General features: G+C 41.7%; 1 protein-coding gene across 1 annotated transcript in view; it reads left to right on the top strand.

Annotated features, from left to right (window-relative positions):
• GDPD1 (glycerophosphodiester phosphodiesterase domain containing 1) overlaps window positions 1–20,403 on the top strand; it is a 111,595-nt gene that overhangs the window by 74,340 nt on the left and 16,852 nt on the right. The window contains exons 3-5 of the mRNA XM_056558587.1: window positions 2,072–2,207; window positions 14,923–14,968; window positions 17,698–17,819. Of these exons, the coding sequence (XP_056414562.1) occupies window positions 2,072–2,207; window positions 14,923–14,968; window positions 17,698–17,819 (304 nt within the window). The remainder of the gene's footprint in view (window positions 1–2,071; window positions 2,208–14,922; window positions 14,969–17,697; window positions 17,820–20,403) is intronic.

The raw sequence follows: 20,403 nt of genomic DNA, 5'->3' as shown, positions 1-20,403 counted from the left end.
TCAACTTCAGCAGCTCATAAGTACTGAAAGGATTAAGATTTTTTTAATAGAAGTAATTTACAAATCTGTTTAACTTTCTGGAGCCAGTTGATATATAAAAAAAACGTTTTTTCCTGGATAACCCCTTAAGGACTCGGCCCATATTTTTACGTTTTTGTTTTTTCCTCCTTGCCTTCTAAAAATCATAACACTTTTATATTTTCATTCACAGACTAGTATGAGGGCTTGTTTTTTGCGTGGCCAGTTGTCCTTTGTAATGACATCACTAATTTTGCCATAAAATGTATGACGCAACCAAAAAAAAATACTATTTGTGTGGGGAAATTGATAAGAAAAACGCAATTTAGCAAATTTTGGAAGGTTTTGTTATCATGCTGTATACATTACGGTAAAATAGACATGTTTTCTTTACTCTGTGGGTCAATACGATTAAAATGATACCCATGATTACATACTTTACTATTATTATACCGCTTAAAAAAAATCACAAACTTTTTAACCAAATTAGTGTGTTTAAAGTCCCTCTATTTTGCTGACCTATAACTTTTTCATTTTTCCGTACAACTGGTGGTATGAGGGCTCATTTTTTTAGCTGTATTGATCACGGCATCTGAGGGGTTAATGGTGGACATCCACGTGATCGTGGATGTCGGCCATTACCGGTAGGTCTCTGGCTGCTATCAGCAGCCGGGACCTGCCGCACATGACCCGAGCATCGGTCCGATGCTCGCGGTTATGTATAGGACGTAAATGTACGTCCTGGTGCATTAAGTACCACCTAACCAGGACATATATTTACGTCCTACGTCGTTAAGGGGTTAAATGTATGTCTATGTCTACTCTGCATCCAATAAGACTTAAAACTTTGACATACCAGTAGCAAACCAATAATCATTTGAATAATCATATAATAACTGGGACTGAAACTGGAAACAACATTAAAGGGGTACTCCGCTGCTCAGCCTTTGGAACAAACTGTTCTGAACATTGGAGCCGGCGTCGGGAGCTCGTGACATCATAGCCCTGCCCCCTCATGACGTCATGCCCCATGACGTCACAGTTTGTTCCAAATGCTGAGCAGTGGAGTACCCCTTTAATGCTTGTTCACAGTAAGGCAAAAAAGTGATCCTGAAAGAGGTATAATGTGAGTTAAAATCGTGTGCTATACTTCGGAAAGATGAACCATTTGTACTATTTGTGTTCTCAAAAAGCTATGACAGATATGTATTTGGTCATCAAGGGGGCATGGCTTGTATACAGTGTGGTATGTGTATACATGATAAGGAAGGCAGGAGCAGTTACTAATAAATGTCTGGTCACAGGGGACATCTTTTCAAATACTCAGAGAGTTCTTTGTCATTAGGTGCCATGTTGAACTTTTAGTATCCAGTATTGGAGAGTGTTAGAGTGATAACAACAAATTTAAGACACCTGATCCCAATTCACACTGATCTCCAGTCACACATTTAACACTAATAAGTCACATGACACCAGGGATGGATAATGGCTAATTGGGCCCAAATTGGAAATTTCCAAAAAGAAAAGAACCCATCTGTAGGCAGCTTGTTTGCAGTTCCTGCCCCTCATCAGTGTAGAGCAGGGTGTTGGTTGGTTGGGTGAGGGTCCTTTGATGTGGATTTTAAGCGGTACTCCACTGCTCAGTGTTTGGAACAAACTGTTCCGAACGCTGGAGCCGGCGCTGGGAGCTTGTGACGTCTTAGCCATGCCTCCTCATGATGTCACACCACGCCCCCTCAATGCAAGTCTATGGGAGGGGGCGTGACATTCGTCACGCCCCCTCCCATAGACTTGCATTGAGGGGGCGGGGCTATGACGTCACAAGCTCCCTGTGCCGGCTCCAGCGTTCGAAACTATTTGTTCCAAACGCTGAGCAGCGGAGTACCCCTTTAACATCGTAAAGTTTCCAGTTCCTTCTATAGGAATCCTAATTTGCAATGAATGTAGATAATATACATGTTCATACAGTTTTATATTCTATACTATGTTTTGTTCAAATGTAGAGCATAGACCAAGCATTTGACCCCTAACATTTTATCGTTGTACCTTACAGCGCAATCAGCCTGGGAACAGATATGCTGGAACTTGACTGCCATCTCACGAAAGACGAACAGGTTGTGGTGTCTCATGATGGTCACCTGAAGCGGTCAACTGGAATCAGCATGAATATATCAGAGCTAAACTACAATGTGAGTATTTATGTATTGATGGACTAGAAGATCTCAGTATAACTACTCAGAGAAGTGTATTGTAGACCGGTATGGGTTGACATTACCGTACGGTGATCTTGGAGATTGAAACTGGTGAATGCCAAAAAATTGTTGTAGTTCTGCAAAATTTGTCTGAACCAAATATTTGGGCAGAAAGTTTATTGGCAATAGTAGATATACTTGAGGCCTGGATTGCATATTGGCGTGTTATGTATGTAGTGTTGGATGACTGATTCTACCATTATCACGACTGATCACTCTTTCTACTCTATATAATGTACATTCTCTACTCTATTACAAGGAGGAATATTTCGCATACAGTAGCAATAACTATTATTTGATGATTGAGATAGCTACTTTAGTTTTTTTTTTTTTTTATTGAGAGAGAGATTAGGATTCTGCCTAAATTTTCAATGCGTAGGCCAATTGAGTTTTAGAAAAATGACTGGATATAATGACATTGTATCATTACTTTTAGGTGTTTATACTGTGAACAATTCTTTCACAATAGTTTATGAAGTTTGTAATGATTTAGGATGATATCACAAAGGAACATTATGTGTCCAACATTTGTACCATGCAGAACCCACATCAAACAGTGACATTTCTCTTACCATTCATGTACAAGAATACTACAGGGTGGGCCATTTATATGGATACACCTTAATAAAATGGGAATTAACTTAATAAAATGGTGATATTAACTTCCTGTTTGTGGCACATTAGTATATGTGAGGGGGGGGAACTTCTCAAGATGGGTGGTGACCATGGCGGCCATTTTGAAGTCGGACATTTTTAATCCAACTTTTGTTTTTTCAATAGGAAGAGGGTCATGTGACACATCAAACTTATTGGGAATTTCACAAGAAAAACAATGATGTGCTTGGTTTTAACATAACTTTATTCTTTCATGAGTTATTTAGAAGTTTCTGACCACTTATAAAATGTGTTCAATGTGCTGCCCATTGTGTTGGATTGTCAATGCAACCCTCTTCTCCCACTTCATTTCTCCTGCGGTGTTGCTATCAGTGTGTGAACAGTGGGAGAAGAGGGTTGCATTGACAATCCAACACAATGGGCAGCACATTGAACATATTTTATAAGTGGTCAGAAACTTGTAAATAACTCATGAAAGAATAAACTTACGTTAAAACCAAGCACTTCATTGTTTTTCTTGGGAAATTCCCAATAAGTTTGATGTTTCACATGACCCTCTTCCTATTGAAAAATCAAAAGTTGGATTCAAAATGGCCGACTTTACAATGGCCGCCATGGTCACCACCCATCTTGAAAAGTTTCCCCCCTCACATATAACAAAAAACGTGGTCTCAAATGGCTGGAGATGCTCAACCCCAAATGCGGTTGTGCATTTATACTGGGGGAGCAGATCCTGCCCTTGTAGTCCGTTGCTAGGGGCGATCCCCAGCATAAAAATGCATACAATTGAGGATGTCATATACTATATACTAATGTGACACAAACAGGAAGTTAATATCACCCACCATTCCCATTTTATTAAGGTGTATCCAAATAAATGGCCCACCCTGTACTGTGCCACACCATGCTTTACTCCACTGTAAAGTATGACAACACTTACCAGTATCTCAGTAGTTGGCCAGTTTAATGCCTACCTGCTATGTTTTTTGTTAGCTTCTTGGCTGATGACTCCAGCATAGATTTATTATTTAAAGGAAGTCTGAGATCTGTTTATTTCTATCTATATGGCACAAATCTAAAAATTATAAGACTGCGGAAAATCTGCTTTATAAGCAGAATAACTCCAACTCCAAGAAAATTCTGCAGTGCAGAAGGGAATTCAGATACCTACCTAAAGTTCTACGGGTGCCATCAGGAGATAAGAGGCACTGTGTATGGCATAGCCTGTACTATATCAGTATGTTGTTTACTACCTGTTTATAGTCTATCGACAACATACAGGTTACTGTCAAGTCTGATTGTAAAGGGAACTTGTTAGATGTTTATATTTGAAAAATTACTAGCTTGCAGTTCCTTAAAGGAGTACTCCCGTGGACAGTTCCTAAAATGGACAGCAGAGGTCAGCAGAGAGCACTGTGGTCAGGACATCACAGGAAATTTATTTCTTTTTGGATTTCTCTTTAGTATACAGCCCCTAAAAAGTACTGGAAGGATTAAGATTTTTTTTAATAGAAGTTATTTACAAATCTGTTTAACTTTCTGGCACTAGTTGATTTAAAAAAAAAGTTTTCCACGGGAGTACCCCTTCAAATGGGTACTCCCGTGGAATTTTTTTTTTTAAATCAACTGGTGCCAGAAAGTTAAACAGATTTTTAAATTAATTCTATTTAAAAAATCTTAATCCTCCCAGTACTTATTAGCTGCTGTATACTACAGAGAAGGTTCTTCTCTTTTTTTATTTCTTTTCTGTCTATCCACAGCACTCTCTGCTGACACCTCTGTCCATGTCAGGAACTGTTCAGAGCAGGATAGGTTTGCTATGGGGAATTGTTCTTGACATGGACAGAGGTGTCAGCAGAGAGCACTGTGGTCAGACAGAAAAGAAATTAAAAAAGAAATGAACTTCCTATGTATTATACAGCAGCTGATAAGTACTGGAAGGATTAAGTTTTTTTAAAGTAATTCACAAATCTGTTTAACTTTCTGGCACCAGTTTATTTAAAAAAAAATTGTTTTCCACCGGAGTACCCCTTTAATATGATCCAAATGGCTACAAAAAGCGTATTTGCTTAAAGGGGTACTCCAGCTAAAGACATCTTATCCCCTATCCTAACGATAGGGGATAGGATGTCTGATCGCGGGGGTCTAACCGCTGAGGACCCCACGATGTCCGGCACGGCAGCAGCAGCATTTGGAGCTTCCTTGTTTGTGACGTCACCCCACGCCCCCTCCATTCATGTCTATAGGAGGGGGAGTGACCACTACGTACTCCCATAGACATGAATGGAGGGAGCGTGGCAGCTGTAGTCGCCAGTCCCTCGCGATCAGACATCTTATCCCCTATCCTTTGGATATCGGATAAGATTTTTTTTTGAGTGAGTACCCCTTGAAAAAGGAAAGAGTTGCATCTTGGCATGTTTGTTTATGGAACATGGCCCTTTCTGGCTGTATACACACTGGCACATATGAGTAGTCCTATCTTAGGCATTTATAGCTTGTCCATGGGATATTCTATAGCAGCCAACGGCTGTCTGGGCATGCTGGGAGTTGTAGTTTTGCAATATCTGGAGGTCCACAGGTTGAAGACCACTGTTCTATAGTTTCCTAAAAAATGAGGGTCTCACTTCTAGGACCTTACTGACCACCACACTTTCCATATCCTTCTGTGGGGAGGTGGACTTGTGCAGTGCTTTTTTCCTTAAAGCGTATGCCATTAAAGGGGTATTCCAGGCAAAACCTTTTTTTATATATATATCAACTGGCTCCGGAAAGTTAAACAGATTTGTAAATTACTTCTATTAAAAAATCTTAATCCTTCCAATAGTTATTAGCTTCTGAAGTTTTCTGTCTAACTGCTCAATGATAATGTCACGTCCCGGGAGCTGTGCATGATGGGAGAATATCCCCATAGGAACTGCACAGCTCCCGTGACGTGAGTCATCAGAGAGCAGTTAGACAGAAAACAACAACTTAACTTCAGAAGCTAATAACTATTGGAAGGATTAAGATTTTTAATAGAAGTAATTTTCAAATCTGTTTAACTTTCCGAAGCCAGTTGATATATAAAAAAAAGTTTTGGCCTGGAACACCCCTTTAACATAAAGAGTCTAGCAAGCAATGTTAAAAGAAAATGTGGGACAGCTTAGATTTATATAAGAAAAACTCAAGAAATGCTGTGTTTCCTGGAGCTGAGGTGATTATCCTTCCCTGGCTGTGAATAAAAGCATGCTAGTTTATCACTGGTGTTGTCTGTGTAGAAATTAAATCACTATACAATAAAGTATTTTTTACCATTTATATTTCTACTTTGAAGCTCATTTTTTAGAATTTTCAATAACATTTTGCGAACATTTTATATTACTATTATCATTATTTTGCAAACACCATTTCAAATATTGTAAACCTTAACAATAACCAGTGGTGGTGGGAATGTTCTCATTTAAAGGGGTTTCTCATGAAGACAAGCCTTGTCCATAATTCCTATTAGGATAAATGGATGTAATTGAGAGAGGGCTGCTCTGACCGACTCATGGAATATCTGCCATTTAATACTACATTTCCCCTGCAGCGGCTGAAATGTCTGACCAGGCAGAATGATTTACAATAGGTATTATTTCATACTGGAACAACTTGTTTTCCCAGATATCGTATTATCTAGGCCTATTACTTAGTCCCTTTTATACAACTTTGTTGTACAGATCTGTAATACAGCATCCATAGTCTGATATGCCCATACTATACCACATAGCTTAAGACACACAGGGTTTTTTCTTACTCAATGGCCCAGATTTATCAATCTGAGACAAAAATGGGTCTGAATATTATTTCAATCAGATTGAAAGCAATCAAAGCTCATCTTTCCTTTCACCAGAGCAATGAAAGGTGAAAGCAATGAAATGAGCTCAGAATATTTCCAGAAAGATTGTCCTTTACCCAATGTCATTGATAATGTATCGTCAATCATTAATGGCGAAGGGCTCGTTCACGCGGTCGTGCTCCAGTAAAGGGAACTCCGTCTGTCAGCCCATGGGGAGAATGGAAGTTGAACAAAGAAAAAAAAAGTGCATGTCCTATTTTTTTTCTCAGCTCAACTACTGTAAAATACTGGACACCCGACAGACCATTCAAGTCATTGGGATCTATCGGGACCCGGCGTTGTCAGTTGTGCTCTGAGCCGTTTAGGGTTCATTCGGTGCAAAGCAAAAGAGCAGAACGGACACCGAACAGGTCAGAGCACAATAGGTGTGAACCTAATATGTACTAAAAAATGTATGACTGTGTCTGCAATCGATCGTTTACCAGAAAAGTTTGTTCTATGGTGGTTCAACAATCAACCTACTTTATCTAATGTGTACTTTTTTTTTAGTTAAATATCTCCTGTGTTCTTTATCTTTGCATGGCTGTTGTACTCATATGCAATGGAGGTGGTGAGCCGGCTCTCCCAGCTCTCCTGCCTCATCAATATCCCCTCCCATCCCGCTCGCTTGCTGAATATGCTACCAAACATCTTCACTCTCACTCTCATCAGGGGATAAACGCACACTACACTCAACTTCCAGGTTTAGTGAGGCAGCTCTCACGTCATGCAGTTAAGATGTTTGTTAGCATATTCAGCAAAGGGGCGGGACGGAGGCAGAATATTGATGAGGCAGGGGAGCTGGGCAAGCTGGCTCCCCGCCTCCTGTGTGCACAGGAGGGGCCACTTAAGCGACCAGAACACAGGATATACTTAACTAATAAAAATAAGTGACCCCCTCTTTTTAGCACAGTATACTGGGTTTAGTGCGGGTGAATTAGCTGTCAGATTTTTTTAAAGATATATTTGAATGATTTGGTATAAATTCCTGATAAGTGAGGTCCCACCTGTGCAGGGGCGGACACAGACAACAGAGGGCCCCTGTGCAAAGAATGTGCCTGGGCCCCCCCCCCCCCAAAAAAAAAAAGTTATATGCCATAAAATTGCACTGCAACTCACATTAATCTGCATTAGATAGGCAGCAGTTCCCCCACATTAGGTAGCATAGATTCCCCACATTAGGTAGCATAGTTTCCCCACATTATGTAGCATATATTCCCCACATTAGGTAGCATTGCATAGTTTCCCCACATTAGGTAACGTAGCATAATTTCCCCACATTAGGTAGCGTAGCATATATTCCCCACATTAGGTAGCGCAGCATATATTCCCCACATTAGGTAGCGTAGCATAGATTCCCTACATTAGGTAGCGTAGCCCCACATTAGGTAGCGTAGCATAGCATATATTCCCCACATTAGGTAGTGTAGCAAAGATTCCCCACATTAGGTAGCATAGCATATATTCCCCACATTAGGTAGCATAGATTCCCCACATTAGGTAGCATAGCATATATTCCCCACATTAGGTAGCATAGCATATATTCCCCACATTAGGTAGCATAGATTCCCCACATTAGGTAGCATAGCATATATTCCCCACATTAGGTAGCATAGATTCCCCACATAAGGTAGCGTAGCATAACCCCAACAAACAAACACACACACACTCTCACTCACTCACCCACACACTCTTACCTGGCCTGCACTACTTACATTTGCCCATGGGGACTTCCTGGCAGAGGTGCGCGCTATAAGTGACATCATCGCACGCTCTGCGCTGGACGTCAGCGTCCAGGTGCTTGCGATGACGTCACTCACTGCACGCACCTCAGCCAGGAAGTCCCCATGGGCAGATGTAAGTAGCAGTTTAGTGACTGGGCAAGACTGGTTTCCCTGTCATATGTGCACTGGCAGGGCTGCCATCAGAAATTTCGGGGCCCCTTACACAACTCAAGGCCTGAGACCCCCACCGATCACCTCGGTTGAAGTGGTTCTCCAGCTGTTGGAAAGCTAAAACTCCCATCATGTCTGGAGAGCCTCAGGCAATGGGAGTTGTAGTTTTGTAACAGCTGAAGAGACACAGATTGGACACAGTTTTACCCATCATCACTGCAGAACTTACAAGTGACTACAGCTCTGATGGGACAGTCATAAGAACACACAATGATGTCAGTGACCTGAGTGACGTCTTCTTTTCTTCTTCATCTGGTCCAGAGACCAGGTCTTCCCCCAGCTCCATCTTCTCTGCAGAGTCTGACATCCAGACATCATTGGCTCCTCACTGTCAGCAGATCCTCATCCTCTGCATGAAGACAGTAATCATTATAACCTTGCCAGAAAGTGTAACCTAAATAAAATACTGCCCCACACTGTACCCTGAATATAATACTGCTATACACTGTACCCACTAAATATAATACTGCCACACACTGTACCCTGAATATAATCCTGCCACACACTGTACCCTGAATATAATACTGCCACACACTGTACCATGAATAGCATACTGCCATACACTGTACCCACTAAATATAATACTGCTATTCACTGTACCCACTAAATATAATACTGCCCCACACAGTACCCTAAATAAAATACTGTCACACACTGTACCCTAAATAAAATACTGCCCCACACTGTACCCTAAATATAATATTGCCAGACACTGTAACCTGAATACAATACTGCTGTACACTGTACCCACTAAATATAATACTGCTATACACTGTATCCACTAAATATAATCCTGCTACACACTGTAACCTGAATATAATACTGCCACACACTGTACTCCGAATATAATACTGCCACACATTGTACCCACTAAATATAATACTGCCACACACTGTACCCTGAATATAATACTGCTATACACTGTACCCTGAATATAATAATACTATACACTGTACCCTGAATATAATACTGCTACACACTGTGCCCACTAAATATAATCCTGCCACACACCGTACCCTGAATATAATAATGCTATACACTGTAACTTGAGTATAATACTGCTATACACTGTACCCACTAAATATAATCCTGCCACACACTGTACCCTGAATATAATACTGCTATACACTGTACCCACTAAATATAATACCTCTTATCCTCTGTGTCCTCATCATTCCTCATCACCCCCATAACCCCTGCCAAACCTCTCCTCATCACTACTATAACCCCCCCACACCTCTCCTCATCGCTACTCTAACCCCCCCACACCTCTCCTCATCACTACTATAACCCCCCCACACACCTCTCCTCATCACTACTATAACCCCCCCGCACCTCTCCTCATCACTACTATAACCCCCCCCACACACCTCTCCTCATCACTACTATAACCCCCGCACCTCTCCTCATCACTACTATAACCCCCGCACCTCTCCTCATCACTACTATAACCCCCGCACCTCTCCTCATCACTACTATAACCCCCGCACCTCTCCTCATCACTACTATAACCCCCGCACCTCTCCTCATCACTACTATAACCCCCGCACCTCTCCTCATCACTATTATAATGCCCCCTGCATCTCTCATCACCCCCATAACACCCCCCTGCACCCCTCTTCACCCCCATAACACCCTCCTGCACCTCTTATCACCCCCATAACCCCCCCTGCACCTCTCATCACCCCATAACACCCCCCCCCTCATCACCCCCATAACACCCCCTGCATCTCTCATCACTCCCATAACACCCCCTGCATCTCTCATCACCCCCATAACCCCCCCTGCATCTCTCATCACCCCCATAACCCCCCTGCACCTCTCATCACCCCCATAACCTCCCCATGCACCTTTCATCCCCCCATAACACCCCCTGCACCTCTCATCACCCCATAACACCCCCCTGCACCTCTCATTACCCCCATAACACCCCCTGCACCTCTCATCACCCCCATAACCTCCCCATGCACCTTTCATCCCCCCATAACACCCTCCTGCACCTCTCATCCCCCCATAACACCCCCTGCACCTCTCATCACCCCCATAACCTCCCCATGCACCTTTCATCCCCCCATAACACCCTCCTGCACCTCTCATCCCCCCATAACACCCCCTGCACCTCTCATTACCCCCATAACCCCCCCCCTCTCATTACCCCTATAACACCACAAGCACCAGTTCCCCTGCACCTCTCATCACCATTGTAGTCTGCAAACAACATAGCCCCCATCCAACCAGCCCCCCCCCCCCCCGTCCCGTTCACTCACCCTGCCGGGGTTCGGTGCAGCTGCTGCTCCTGTCAGAGTGTCACTGCACGGGGAGGATCCGTCGGGAGGCTGCTGGACTGGAGATCGCGCCGGGACAGGTCAGGTGACTGGAGTAGACTTGCGTGCCTGCGCAGGGCACGTCGACTCCCATCAGCCCCTGGCCTGTCCGGCCCTGCCGTACTTCTTAAGGGGCCCGCGCCCTAGAAAGAGCGGTCCTCATAGTCCTGCGGGCCCCCCAGACTATGAGGCCCGGTCATAGTTCTGACGGGTACCCAGCCAGGAGTCAGTGAGTGACAGTCGCAGTCACTCACTGACTAGCCGGAAAAAATAAAGTACAGGGACGTCTGGGCCTCCCTGAAGCTCCGGGCCCCATACAAGTGTATGGGTTTACCCCCTGATGGCGGCCCTGTGCACTGGGTCCGATGGTAGGACCGGCCCAGCGTGTGAGGGCGGGCCGGGCCGGGCCCCCTCCCACGCTGGGCCCCTGTGCAGCTGAACCGGCTGCACAGGCGATATGTCCGCCCCTGCACCTGTGGTACCCTTACCAATCACCAAACTTTCTATATACCTCAGTGGGGAGATGGTTGTTTGCTTTGTTTTTCTCCATTAAAGTCTATGGCAGTCATGGAAAGAGTCGAGCCAGCAATGCTGAAAGAAAATTGTGGACTAGCTTTAGTTTATATAAAAATACAGTACAAATAATGTAATTGCTGAATTCCTGGAGCTGAGGTGATTTACCTTAAGTGGCGGTGAATATGTGCATGCTGATTTATCTAAAGACACATATTTCTGTTGGAATATATGAGAAAGGTTAGTCATTGTTACACTGGTACTGACTGCGTTCCTTTTCACAAATGTAAGTTACATTTTGCTTACATTTTATGTTATTATAATTATTATTATGTTCCAAACACCATTTTAACACTGCAGTGGTGGTGGAAGGCAGTTGCAATGTTATCATTTAAATGGGTTGCTCATGACAAAAGCCCTGTCCAAAATTTCTATTAGGCTATAATGGAGGGGGGTCTTCATTAACTAAGAGACTGTCTTGAATGACTCAGGTCCATTAAAGAAGAACTCCAGCAAAAATTAACATATATTCATCCACAGGATAGGGGAAAAGTAGCTGATCGTGTGGGGACTAACCTTTGGGCCCCCCCACGATCTCGGGAACTGGACCCAGCGCTCAGTGAGGTTCTGCAGACGGCACTTGCTCCATTCATTTCTACGGGAGTGCCGAAAAGAGTACAGGACACCTCCGCATGGTGGATGGGGGACACGCTTTAATCAGAAAGTGCACTAAGAGCTTCCATTTTTTTGACCAAGCATGCTGCTGCAACCTTCTTTTTGTGTACTTTTATTTGTCACAGCAGCGGGCACCCGTGTATTAGGTAGTTGCGATGGCTATTTATATATATATACGGGGTCAGTACTTTCCTCAGGGAGAGGACATCTCTTCAGGTGTAACAGAGATTCAGGTTAGGCCAGGTCGAAACTTCCCTTTTGGGGAGTAGTCTGGCTTGGCATAACTCCCGGTCAGCTTTTTATATTCCTTAACAGGAGCTAAGCTGATACCAGGGAACACTACCTGAAAAGGTTGTGTAATGAGCTGCTTTGCATATTCCATATATATATATATATATATATATATCCTGGTAACTATAGGCCTGTAAGTTTAACATCTGTTGTAAGTAAGATTTTTAAAGGATTTTCTGAGGGAGGGCTATTCTGGAGTATCTTAATGAAAATAACCTAATAACATAGCACCAACATGGGTTTATGCGGGATCGGTCCCGTCAGACTAATCTGATCAGCTTCTATGAGGAAGTCAGTTATAGATGCGATTGGGGTGAAGCTGTGGATGTTATATATATATATATATATATATATATATATATATATGGACATTTCTAGGGTATTTGATTCTGTGCCACACAAAAGGTTAGTACATAAAATATGGATGCTGGGACTAGGGAAGGATATATGTAAAGGGGTAAGCAGCTGGCTCAGGGATAGGAAGCAGGGGGTGGGATCAATGGAACTTAATCTGTTTGGGTGACAGTTACTAGTGGGGTACCACAGGGGTCAGTACTGGTTCCACTTATTTTCAATATGTTTATTAATGACCTTGTAGAGGGATTACTGAGTAGAATTTCTATATTTGCTGATGACACCTAACTGGGTAAGGTGATCAACATAGAGGAGGATAACATAATATTACAGAGGGATCTGGGGAAGCTGGAGGCATAGGCACAGACAAGGCAAATTAATGTAGATTCATTAATGTAGATAAATGCAAGGTGATGCACTTGGTCCTTAAAAATGAAATGTACAATTATGCGCTAAATAATAAGATTTTAGGTAACACTTCTATCGAAAAAGACTTAGGGGTACTGGTGGACAGTAAACTGTACTTCAGTGATCAGTGCCAGGCAGCGGCTGCCAAGGCTTACAAAGTCATGGGATGTATCGAGAGGCATAGAGGCTTGTGACAAGGATATAATTTTTCCTCTGTATAAATCATTAGTCAGACCACATATGGAGTATTGTGTCCAATTCTGGGCCCCTGTATATAAGAAGGACATGACTGAACTGGAGAGGGTGCAGAGGAGGGCGACAAAGATAATGGTATGGGAGGATTACAGGACCAAGACAGGTTATCAAGCTTGGGGTTATTTAGTTTAGAGAAAAGACATCTTAGGGGCAATTTAATCACAATGTACAAATATATGAAGGGACAGTACAGAGATCTTTCTAGTGATCTTTATATAACTAGGCCGGTAACCATGACAAGGGGGCATCCTCTTATGTCTAGAGGAAAGAAGGTTTCACCATCATCACAGACAGAGATTCTTTACTGTAAAAGCAATGAGACTATGGAACTCTCTGCCGCGTGATGTTGTAATGTCTGATTCAATCAACATGTTCAAGGAGGGCCTGGATGTTTTTCTGGAAAAATATAACATTACAGGTTATGGATACTAGATTTATGGGGACAGAACATTGATCCAGGGATTATTCTGATGCCATATCTGAGTTGGAGGGAAATTTTCCTCTGTCATGGGGCAATTGGCATCAGCCTTATGTTTTTTATTTGCCTTCCTCTGGATCAACACACTAGGGTCCTAGGTTGAACTCGATGGACTCTTTGTCTTTCTTTCAACCTTACCAACTATGTTACTATAAATATTTATTTATTTATTTATTTATAAATATATTAGATTGTCTAATCTGTAGAGTTTGGAAAACATCTCATTCAGTAGAATAGTCATTGTCTTGGTCTTCGTTCGCTCTTAAGTTAGGTTTTAATAAATTTTATGTAACTTGACATGCTTTAAAACAGAAATCATGTTACCTTAGTAACCTTTCAAGCTGTCTGGTCTTATTTGGATACCCAAGATCATTTCTCTTATATCAGAGATGCACAGTGGATATCAAGGCAATATATGAGCCACATGTTATTGTAATTGAGGCTGACGGAGCAAGTGGGGTCAAGCAGCAAGGTAAATATTTCCAGTGCCTGAACAGATGACAAGAGTATGTTTTTATAAGGTTTTAATGTTCTTATAAGCGTATACCACATTTTCTTTTCCACAAGATTCACATTCGCTTTAAAGGGGTACTCCGCTGCTCAGCATTTGGAACAAACTGTTCCGAACGCTGGAGCCGGCGCCGGGAGCTAGTGACATCATAGCCATCACGCCCTCTCCCATAGACTTGCATTGAGGGGGTGATGCGTGACGTCATGAGGGGGCGGGGCTATGACATCACAAGCTCCCGACACCGTTTGTTCCAAACGCTGAGCAGTGGAGTACCCCTTTAAATTCTAATAGATAAGACAGTAGTTAGTATTCACGTTCTTCTTGCCTTTCTCTTTATATTTCCTTGTCAGTCACATGCATTAAAGATATTTCTGCATAAAGCTGTACAAAACTATACATTTTCTTATGTTGTTGCAGGATCTGCCTCCATATTTGTGCCAGCTGGATGTGACATTTGAAAAAGGTAAATCCTTTATTGCTATTCTGTTGTTTGCATAGCATAGTCCATGTTTACCAATGGAGATAAATAGCCCGGGGTTATGGTTCAATAAAACTTAAAGTAAATGTATCATCAGCCATGTACAGTTCTGTTTCACAGGCCATATTTTTCACTGTGTGGTGCAGTATTCTCTCTAGAAGCAAATTTTGTTTCCAAGCCCCCACAAAATCTTCCTGGGGTCTTACTGCCACTGTCTGCAGGTCAAGCACCACATGTAACTACTGCGTCTGACTCTGGTTCCCTTCCTACCGCTTTAGTCTCCATCGAAAGTCTAATCTCTGATATTTATAAAATATTGATGGACCCTTTCCGTGACTGATTTGTTAGAAACCTCTACATGGTTAAGTGGGAGTCTTTTTGGGTGCCCAACTTTCTGAGGATAAAGGGCATATCATCTAAAGTAATCTAAAGCTGCCAAAACTTTGTTCCCAATATAAAGAGGCCCAATATAACTTCTAATGCTTTAAATGTATCTCCTTATGGCTCTATTTTAGAGATCACCAGGAGTCTCAGTAATTTGAACCCCCAAGCCCCCCCGGATCATACAATTACTTGGCTTGACATCCCCTCTCATTGATGCAGTTTGGTCCATATGGGATCAATACTGGATCAGGCGAGAATATGATTGACCTGTTTCTCTCCCCAGATGACCTGTAGTATAACCACACTAGCTTATTATTGCTCACTTTACGCCTACCTCTTTACCTACTTATCCCCTTTTGTGTGTCCTGTCCTGTCTTTGCTTGCCCCCCCCCCCCCCCTCTATTATGCTGATGATCTTATACACAATGTTATATTCTTTTATGATTTATTGGTTACTTGCCCTTTGGTACAAGATCTTTCTAGCTACATATTATTGTGGGTTATTACTTTTTGTGCATGTTTGGGTTGTATTTTCCTGAAGATATGTATTGTACTTTGTTCTTTTTCTTATCCATGTAAGTTTGTTATAGATATGTTACATAGTTATATAGTTAGTACGGTCGAAAAAAGACATATGTCCATCAAGTTCAACCAGGGAATTGAAGGGTAGGGGTGTGATTTAATGGTTAATTTCTTAATAAGAAATACAGTAAAAAAAAAAAAAAAAAAAAAAAAAAAGGTAGTCCAGAGCATTTAGTACCGCTCTGTACTGTAGGGAGGGGCTACCAGACAGCCAGTCAGTGCATACATTCAGTAATACAGGTTTTACTAGTGAAATGCCCATTCTGATTGGTCAGTTGTATGTTTCGCAGATCTGGACTGTCTGTAACATTATATGCTGACTATGGTTTCAAGTTACAATGGTCCAGAAAAGACCATCATATGTTGAACATATTGTAACCTGTGGCCATTGTAAGTTGAGGGATCACTGTACTGTTCTGGTTGGTCATTTACACAGACACAAGAAAAATAAAACCCTTCTACTCGTCATAACAGGATTTTCTCGGTCATCACAGATTACACATTTGAACAGTGTAATACGGTGGAAAATAGTAATTGTCAGAGAAATGTAAGCAGATAAGAAGATTTCACTAGTCCGTGTAGTTTCAATGTAGATCTATTTTAAAATTAGAAAGTAGAAAATATTAGGTTTAGTTCAGATTGTTTAGTAAGCAAAGATCACAGAAAAAAAAGAATAATTTGTAAAAAAATAAATAAATAAATAAAATAATAAAATAAAAAAGGACACACAAAGGCTAGGTTCACGTTCACATATGTCCAGCCAGTTGTTTTATGCCTTCCTGTGGAAAACTATTATTATTATTTTTTTTTTCAAATCAACTGGTGCCAGAAAGGTAAACAGATTTGTATATTACTTCTATTAAAAAATCTTAATACTTCCAGTACTTATCAGCTGCTGTATGCTACAGAGGAAGTTATCTTCTTTTTGAATTTCCTTTCTGTGTGACCACAGTGCTCTCTGCTGACACCTCTGTCCATATCAGGAACTGTCCAGAGCAGGATAGGTTTACTATGGGGATTTACTCCTATTCTGGACAGTTCCTAAAATGGACAGAGGTGTCAGCAGAGAGCACTGTGGTCAGACAGAAAAGGAATTAAAAAATAAAAGAACATCTTCTGGAGCATACAGCAGCTGATAGGTACTGGAAGGAATAACAAACGAATTGATCTACAGTGGCATATGCTTTTTGGGTACATTTTTTTCTTGCACATGGCAAACCACACCTACTTTCCTTGGAATTTCAATAAAACAATCTGAACTTTACTGCAAGAAAGTGTTAATAAAAAAAGGTATACTTTTTTTTTTTGCAAATACTGATGCAACCGCACATCTAGATTCAAAACCCATACGGGTTAAAACTGTATGCAGTTTAAATTTATAGTATACGTTTGCATACAGTTTTGTCAGTTTTTAAGGCATACATTATGTATGGCAAAATCGTGATGTACATGCACCTTGACTATTCAGGTATGTAGCGTCACCTCCATGCCACTCTACTAATAATATGCAGCAACAGAGAATAAAATCTACCTAAAAAGTATGAAATCTGTATGAAATCAGAAGGGTATGGAAGTATAGCTGGGACCAATGGACTTTTCATTTAGATCTCAGCACTACTCATAACTTGTACAGAGCTGTAATATGTCCATATGCATACGCCTTTCATCCAAGATATCTATGCACACTATGAAAATTTTATGGTTGTGTCTATGCATTGATGGTAAATGTTGACTCATATTCTGTCCAGATTGCTGCTGTGAAGGTGGGGATGACAGACGAATCCCGCTGCTGAAAGAAGTGTTCGAAGCATTTCCAGAAACCCCCATTAACATCGATATCAAAGTGAATAATGACATTCTAGTGAAAAAGGTATTTGTCATGTCCACTCTGTTACTACTAAAAGTACCGGAATAGAGTACCTTCTAGGTTTTCACCCTTTATTCCTCCAGGATTCAGAAGCTTGACTTCTGCTACTAAGGCTAGGTTCACACTGTGGAATTTATGGGCAGAATTTCTGCCGGAGATCAACCTGGCGGCACTAGGACCGTGCGGACTGCATTGCCGTCCCTATAGATGTCAATGCATTTCTGAGCAGATCTCCTAAAAGATGCACCCAGAAATGCCTTGCCGTCTATGGGGATGGCAATGCAGTCCGTGTGGTCCTAGGGCTGCTGGCTAAATCTCGTAGTATTCCGTAGTATGAACCAAGCCTTAGGGGTAACTAGGATGCTCCCATCTGGTCCCAGTGTGGGTAACGGCTGGGCCAGTGGAGGTACAGAGTCAGACATAGACAACAGTCCGAGTCGTACACAGGAGTCTCAAAGCAAATGGGAAGGGATGCTTATGAGTATGGGAATCTCCTATATTCTATCAATACTCCCTAATAGGATTTCTCCAAAGTAGACAACCCTTTTAAGGGGGTACTCCGCTGGAAAACATAATTTTTTTTTTTTAAATCAACTGGTGCCAGAAAGTTAAACAGATTTGTAAATTACTTCTATCAAAAAATCTTAATCCTTTTAGTACTTATAATCTTCTGTATGCTACACAAGAAGTTCATTCCTTTTTTAATTTCCTTTTAGTGTGACCACAGTGCTCTCTGCTGACACCTCTGTCCATTTTAGGAACTTTCCAGAGTAGGAGCAAATCCCCATAGCAAACCTCTCCTGCTCCAGATAGTTCCTGATATGTACAGAGGTGTCAGCAGAGAGCACTGTGGTCAGGCAGAAAGGAAATTCAAAAAGAAAATAACTTCCTGTGGAGCATACAGAAGTTTATAAGTACTGGAAGGATTACGATTTTTTTAATAGAAGTAATTTACAAATCTGTTTAACTGTCATCAGTTGATTAAAAAAAAAGTTTTCCAGTGGAGTACCCCTTTAACTGCTCAGCTTAAGAGGTAATTGAATGCACTTTACCTGTAAGGGCTCATTCACACTACAGAATCTCCTGGAGATATTCTGGATGGAGATTCCATCTGGAGTGGGCGCCGGCAAAAGAAGCTGGTGCTAGGTTCACTCTGAAATGTGCCATCTCAATAGACAGTAATACATTTAAAAGTGAATTCTGCCGAAAGTAAATTTGTAAAAATGTAAAATTCTAAATGTAAATTTTTTCGGCCTAGTCTGGGGATTTTCCATAGCGTAAAAATCTCTTTGAGAACATTAGGCTGCTGCACCATATTTTCCAAGCAGAATTCTGGAGGGGAATTTTGCTTGGAAAATCCGTAGTGGGAATTATGCCCTAAGGGTTAACCCACATGCTGGGGTTGTGTTGCAGTTCCATTGCAGTTTGTGACTGCATCATTAACCTTAGTAAGTAATTCTACGGTTGGCAAATTTAACTAATGAGCAATGTCGATAGGGCCTGTGGCTTGTGCATGTTACTCTGTATTGCAGGCTGCTCCTGGACAGGTCGCTATTTAGCAGTGGCAAGTCCCGGTGCCAGCAGCAGTTATCGGGGGAATTGTGAGATTCGCTGATAATTGCGACTAGTACCTGGACCGGCCCCTGTTTAAAGCGCCATCTCCAGGTGTAATACAGAGATACGGGTGGCAGCTGTAGGCTGTTAGTGCAGCATGTAAGTGCGGACTATAAATGAATCTAAATACACTACATCATTCTCAAAGCAGAATTACGCGCAGTGAACTTTAACCTCAGTGTCAATGGGTCTTCCGCGAGAACCATTCACACTGAGCAATTTCAGCGCAAAGTAGGTACATGTTCATTCTTTGCACAGAAGTCCGCAAGCTCTGCATAGCCATTAATGGTGACGGCACAGGGCTGCGCAGTCCTACCGCCGAAGAATTACGTCAGCGGCTGCCAGACTGAATCTCCGCTCGCTGAATTCCGCTCGCAGAGATTTTCTCAGTGTGAATGCACTCTTAAATTGCTAAATAGCAGCTGCTGACAAGTATTAAAAAACTCAGGTTAACAGCAGCATTTCAGAAGCAGTTATTGCATGTGGTCACCGCATAGCAACTGCAAAGCAACCTGATGTGGCGTTTAGCCTGAAGGGAGAAAACACATGATCCGGTTGCCTTGCAGTTGCATGTCAGTTTTCCATAGTAAGAAATGAAAGAAATTTATTACAGTATTGAAAACAACAACGCAACTGCAACGCAACCTTAACACGTGTTTTCATCCTAAGGCCCATTTCACTACAGTATTACAAGCGCACTTTTGTGTCCATATTACAGATTTTAGTCCCGTCCTCACTGGATTTCCAATGGCCTGAGCTGATTTCCTTCATGGCTGATTCATTGCTTTTGGTAAATGTAACATTTCCAGCCGTGTATGATCATGTCTTTCCAGCTTAAAGGGGTACTCCCCTGGAAAACACACACATATATATATATATATATATATATATATATATATATATATATATATATTTTTTTTTTTTTATCAACTGGTGCCAGCAAGTTATACAGATTTGTAAATTACTTCTTTTT

The sequence above is a fragment of the Hyla sarda genome, chromosome 2 (assembly GCF_029499605.1).
Source record: "Hyla sarda isolate aHylSar1 chromosome 2, aHylSar1.hap1, whole genome shotgun sequence".
NCBI lineage: Eukaryota > Metazoa > Chordata > Amphibia > Anura > Hylidae > Hyla > Hyla sarda.
Note: the sequence above shows the minus strand (reverse complement) of the source record. Positions and strands in the feature narration are given on the sequence as shown.